The 4,010-nt window shown below is 41.9% G+C and overlaps 1 protein-coding gene across 1 annotated transcript; it reads left to right on the top strand.

Moving 5' to 3' along the window:
- Positions 1 to 259: 259 nt before the first annotated feature.
- On the top strand, positions 260 to 1,753 carry LOC136207358 (non-specific lipid-transfer protein 1-like). Its single transcript, XM_065998625.1, has 2 exons — positions 260 to 600; positions 1,738 to 1,753. Exons 1-2 carry the CDS (start codon positions 260 to 262, stop codon positions 1,751 to 1,753), a joined length of 357 nt encoding a protein of 118 aa, XP_065854697.1.
- Positions 1,754 to 4,010: the final 2,257 nt, after the last annotated feature.

The following is a 4,010-nucleotide window of genomic DNA, read 5'->3' on the forward strand; positions in this document are numbered from 1 at the left end:
ACATGGATGAATGATTTAAGGTTGAGAGAAAGAGCGAGAGTCCAAAAACCGTCCCATATGCAAGTAATTAATGAATTAGGTCCCAACATCCAACTACTATGTATGACTCACCACTCCCTTCCCATATTGGCTACCTAACTTAGTTCACACAGTCCCTTTTTCCTGTATATAAACGCCCCATCCTCAACCCTTTTTACTCACCACCCAAACACAAACCTTTGAGTATTGTATTTGTATTTGTATTGTCTCAGAAAACAAAATGGCCGCAATGAAGTTAGCAGCTTTGGTTGTAGCAATTATGGTTGTTGCTGGTGCTATGTCCACTGCTCAAGGCATTACTTGTGGGCAAGTAAGTGGTGCACTTGCTCCATGTATTAACTATCTGAAAACAGGAGGTGCTCCTACTCCTCAATGCTGCAATGGTGTTAGGACCATTAATGGTGCTGCTCAAACCACACCTGATCGCCAACAAGCTTGCAACTGTTTGAAATCAGCAGCGAGGAGCATCCCTGGCCTTAACCCAGCCAACGCTGAGTCTCTCCCCGGCAAATGCAGCGTTAACATTCCGTACAAGATTAGCCTCTCCACCAACTGCAACAGGTATACTTATAATCTCCTCAAACATTTCACAAATTAAGATCAAAGTTATCTAAAATGGATGTTGACTATTATTTGGTTATTTTCAGGGTTTAGGGTTTAGAGTAACATTTGTCCTCTTTTTTCACACTTGTTAAAATTAGTGAAATCACACTAATGTATAAGTCAATAGTTCATTTCAATTTATTAACACTTCTGTTCTTCTTCAAAAAAACACTTCTGTTCACCTATTAACTCATTATCTTATTGGCAAATGTTACCAAAATAATAGGCGACTTAATATTGGATAGGTTTATAGAGTAACCAAATAATAGATTTGTTGAACTACGCTTCGAACGATCAATCAACCACACAGATAAACAAAGTTCACAAAGATCACAGATTGGATCTTGAAACAGCAATCAAAAGAATACACACAGAATTTACCCTGGTTCGGCTTAACTGCCTACATCCAGCAACTTCACTAATCAATGGAGATTACAACAAGATTGAAACAGTTTCCTCTCTAGAAACTCTCGTGTTTTCCCAATCCCCAACTCAGTATATCACAGTGTACACTAATGACTTAGTCTAAGAATAATCTCTCGTGTGAAACTACTTCCCAACCCAGACCTTTTATAGCCTTTACAAAGTTGTGAAAATACCCAAAATATCCTTACTCAAAAAATGTACAAACTCAGCAAGACCTACTGACCAGTGGTAACACAGCAAGACCATGTTGACCTGTATTATCACCTCAGTACCATGCTGACCACAGCCATGCTGACTTGATAACTCAGCATTCCGACTTCTTGATTTTACTCTTGCTGACGGGTTGACTTACAATTATGCTGACTTGTTGACTCAGCATCATCATCAGCAAGTGGTAGAAAACAACGACTTACAATCTCCACCTTGTCTTTCTATTCACTCCATCAACTAGTGAAGAAAATATACTCAAGGACCACTGACCATCCTAACCAGTTTCAAGCAATGTTCAAATTTATTACTTGAAACAGATTCGGTCAGCATGTCGGCTGGGTTATCCTCAGTTCCCACTTTCACCACCTGAACAGTACCAGTGCTAATCACATCCCTGACGAAATGCATTCTCACATCTATGTGTTTGGATTGCTCGTGAAAAACTTGATGTTTTGACAGATGTATAGCTCCTTAGCTATCACAGTAAATCTTCAAACCATCAATCTGTGTCACTCCAAGTTCCGTTAAGACTCCTCTTAGCCACATAGCTTCTTTTACTGCCTCTGTAACAGCAATAAACTCAGCTTCGGTTGTTGACAAAGTCACAACTGACTGTAGACTTGCCCTCCAACTTATTGCAGTTCCAAACACAGTGAATACGTACCCGGTTTGGGATTTTCTGGTGTCAATGCTACCAGCATAATCAGAATCAACAAAACCTGCTACATCATCCACTAGGGCTTCAGCTCCACCATAACTCAAACCTTTACTCAGTGAGCCTTTGACATACCTCAGCACCCACTTCACCGCTGACCAATGAGCTCTTCCTGGATTTGCCATGAACCTGCTGATGAGACTCACAGCATGAGCCAAATCTGGACGTGTACAGACCATCGCGTACATTAGACAGCCTACAACACTCGAATATGGCACCCTCTCCATGTCTTCCTTTTCCTCATCAGTTTGAGGACTTTGCTTACTGCTCAGCTTGAAGTGACTTGCAAGTGGAGTGAGAACGGCCTTTGAATTCGTCATACCAAAACGTTCTAACACCTTGCTCAGATAAACTGACTGACTTAGGAATAGCTTCTTTCTTCCTCTGTCTCGAGAAATTTGCATCCCTAAAATTTTCCGTGCTGACCTGAGATCCTTCATCTCAAACCGTGTGTTTAGTTGTGCCTTTAACTGATTTATGGCTGCTTTGTTTTGACAAGCTATAAGCATGTCATCAACATATAACAAGAGATAAATCTTAGAGCCATCACTAAGGTCTCTACTATACACACACCAGTCATAACTAGACCTATGAAAGTCCTGACTTATCATAAACTCATCGAACTTCATGTACCACTGTCTAGGGGACTGTTTCAAACCATATAGAGACTTCTTAAGCAAACATACCCGCTGGTCTTTATCTCCTATTTCAAAACCCTTTGGTTGTTGCATATATATGACCTCATCCAGGTTTTTATGAAGAAAAGCTGTTTTGACATCTAACTGTTCTAATTCTAGATCAAAACGAGCTACAAGAGAGAGAATAATCCTGATAGACCTATGTTTAACAACCGGTGAATAGATTTTATTAAAGTCTATTCACCGGTTGTTAAACATAGGTCTATCAGGATTATTCTCTCTCTTGTAGCTCGTTTTGATCTAGAATTAGAACAGTTAGATGTCAAAACAGCTTTTCTTCATTGAATAACGGCTACCGTTAATATAGTCTTTTGTATCGAAATGTATTTATCCTTAACACCGAACCGATTCATACTAATACGTGCTTACGTCATAACGTATTTCCTGAATACGTGCCTTCGTCGGGACACCGAAAGGGACAAGGCGGGTCGCACATGTTCATTCATATGAGATGACTAAGTCGTCTTTAGTTCAAATCGTTTCGATGTTTTAGGGTAATTAGTATGTCGATTCATGAGTATATATTAACGCATCGTCTCATTTTCTTTACATAATTTAGGATTAGACACGTATCATGGCGGTTTGAAAACACGAACTGATTCATTTATCACATCAAAAATAGTAACGGGTAATCCTATGGAAACTTCTAAGGCTACTATATGCTGACATGACTGACCGCGGGACCTTACAGGACCGCACAGATTCGCCCCTAACGAATGGATGGGGACCCTCTGGCGCCTTACTGTAAGGGGGAACTTACGCTAGCCTCTTTCGAGCGACGAATGGACTCTCGCTAGAGGTTTCGCGGAAATTACCCAAAGGGTTTGCAATAATGCTTGTGAATGCATACGAAAAGAAGTAAAACGATCCGTCCCCGTTAAGGGCTTAGTGCATGCCTTCCGGAATCAAATTTCTCGCTTCCCCAGCAGAGTCGCCACTTGTTAGACGAGGTGCCGCGGCCTAATCTCCCGGGCGGACCGGGGGGTGGACAACCTCATGGCGACGTAAGCGGTGATTGGCGCCGAAAGCAACCAATCGTGGAATCAAGCTGCTCGGCAGGACCGGAGCTCGGAGATATGGAAGAGTCGCCACCCACGAATGGGAAAATGAACACCGATCCCTTGCGGGAGACCGGTGTGGGTTCGGGAAACTTAGGTACGAGCCGAGAAGGCTAGCTCCTTTCCGGAGAAAGGCTACTAGGCACCCCGACATCGCCCGGTTATGAACCACCGGCCTCCTACTCAGCATGTTAGGCGATAACGGACTAATCGTATACTTCTTTAAGTTTAAAATTCATTTGAAACCCTTTTCTTTCTCTT

Source organism: Euphorbia lathyris, chromosome 9 (assembly GCF_963576675.1).
Source record: "Euphorbia lathyris chromosome 9, ddEupLath1.1, whole genome shotgun sequence".
NCBI classification, from domain to species: Eukaryota; Viridiplantae; Streptophyta; class Magnoliopsida; order Malpighiales; family Euphorbiaceae; genus Euphorbia; species Euphorbia lathyris.

Coding starts and splice junctions, on each gene's coding strand:
- LOC136207358 (XM_065998625.1), top strand. CDS start 260: ATGGCCGCAATGAAGTTAGCAGCTTTGGTTGTAGCAATTATGGTTGTT.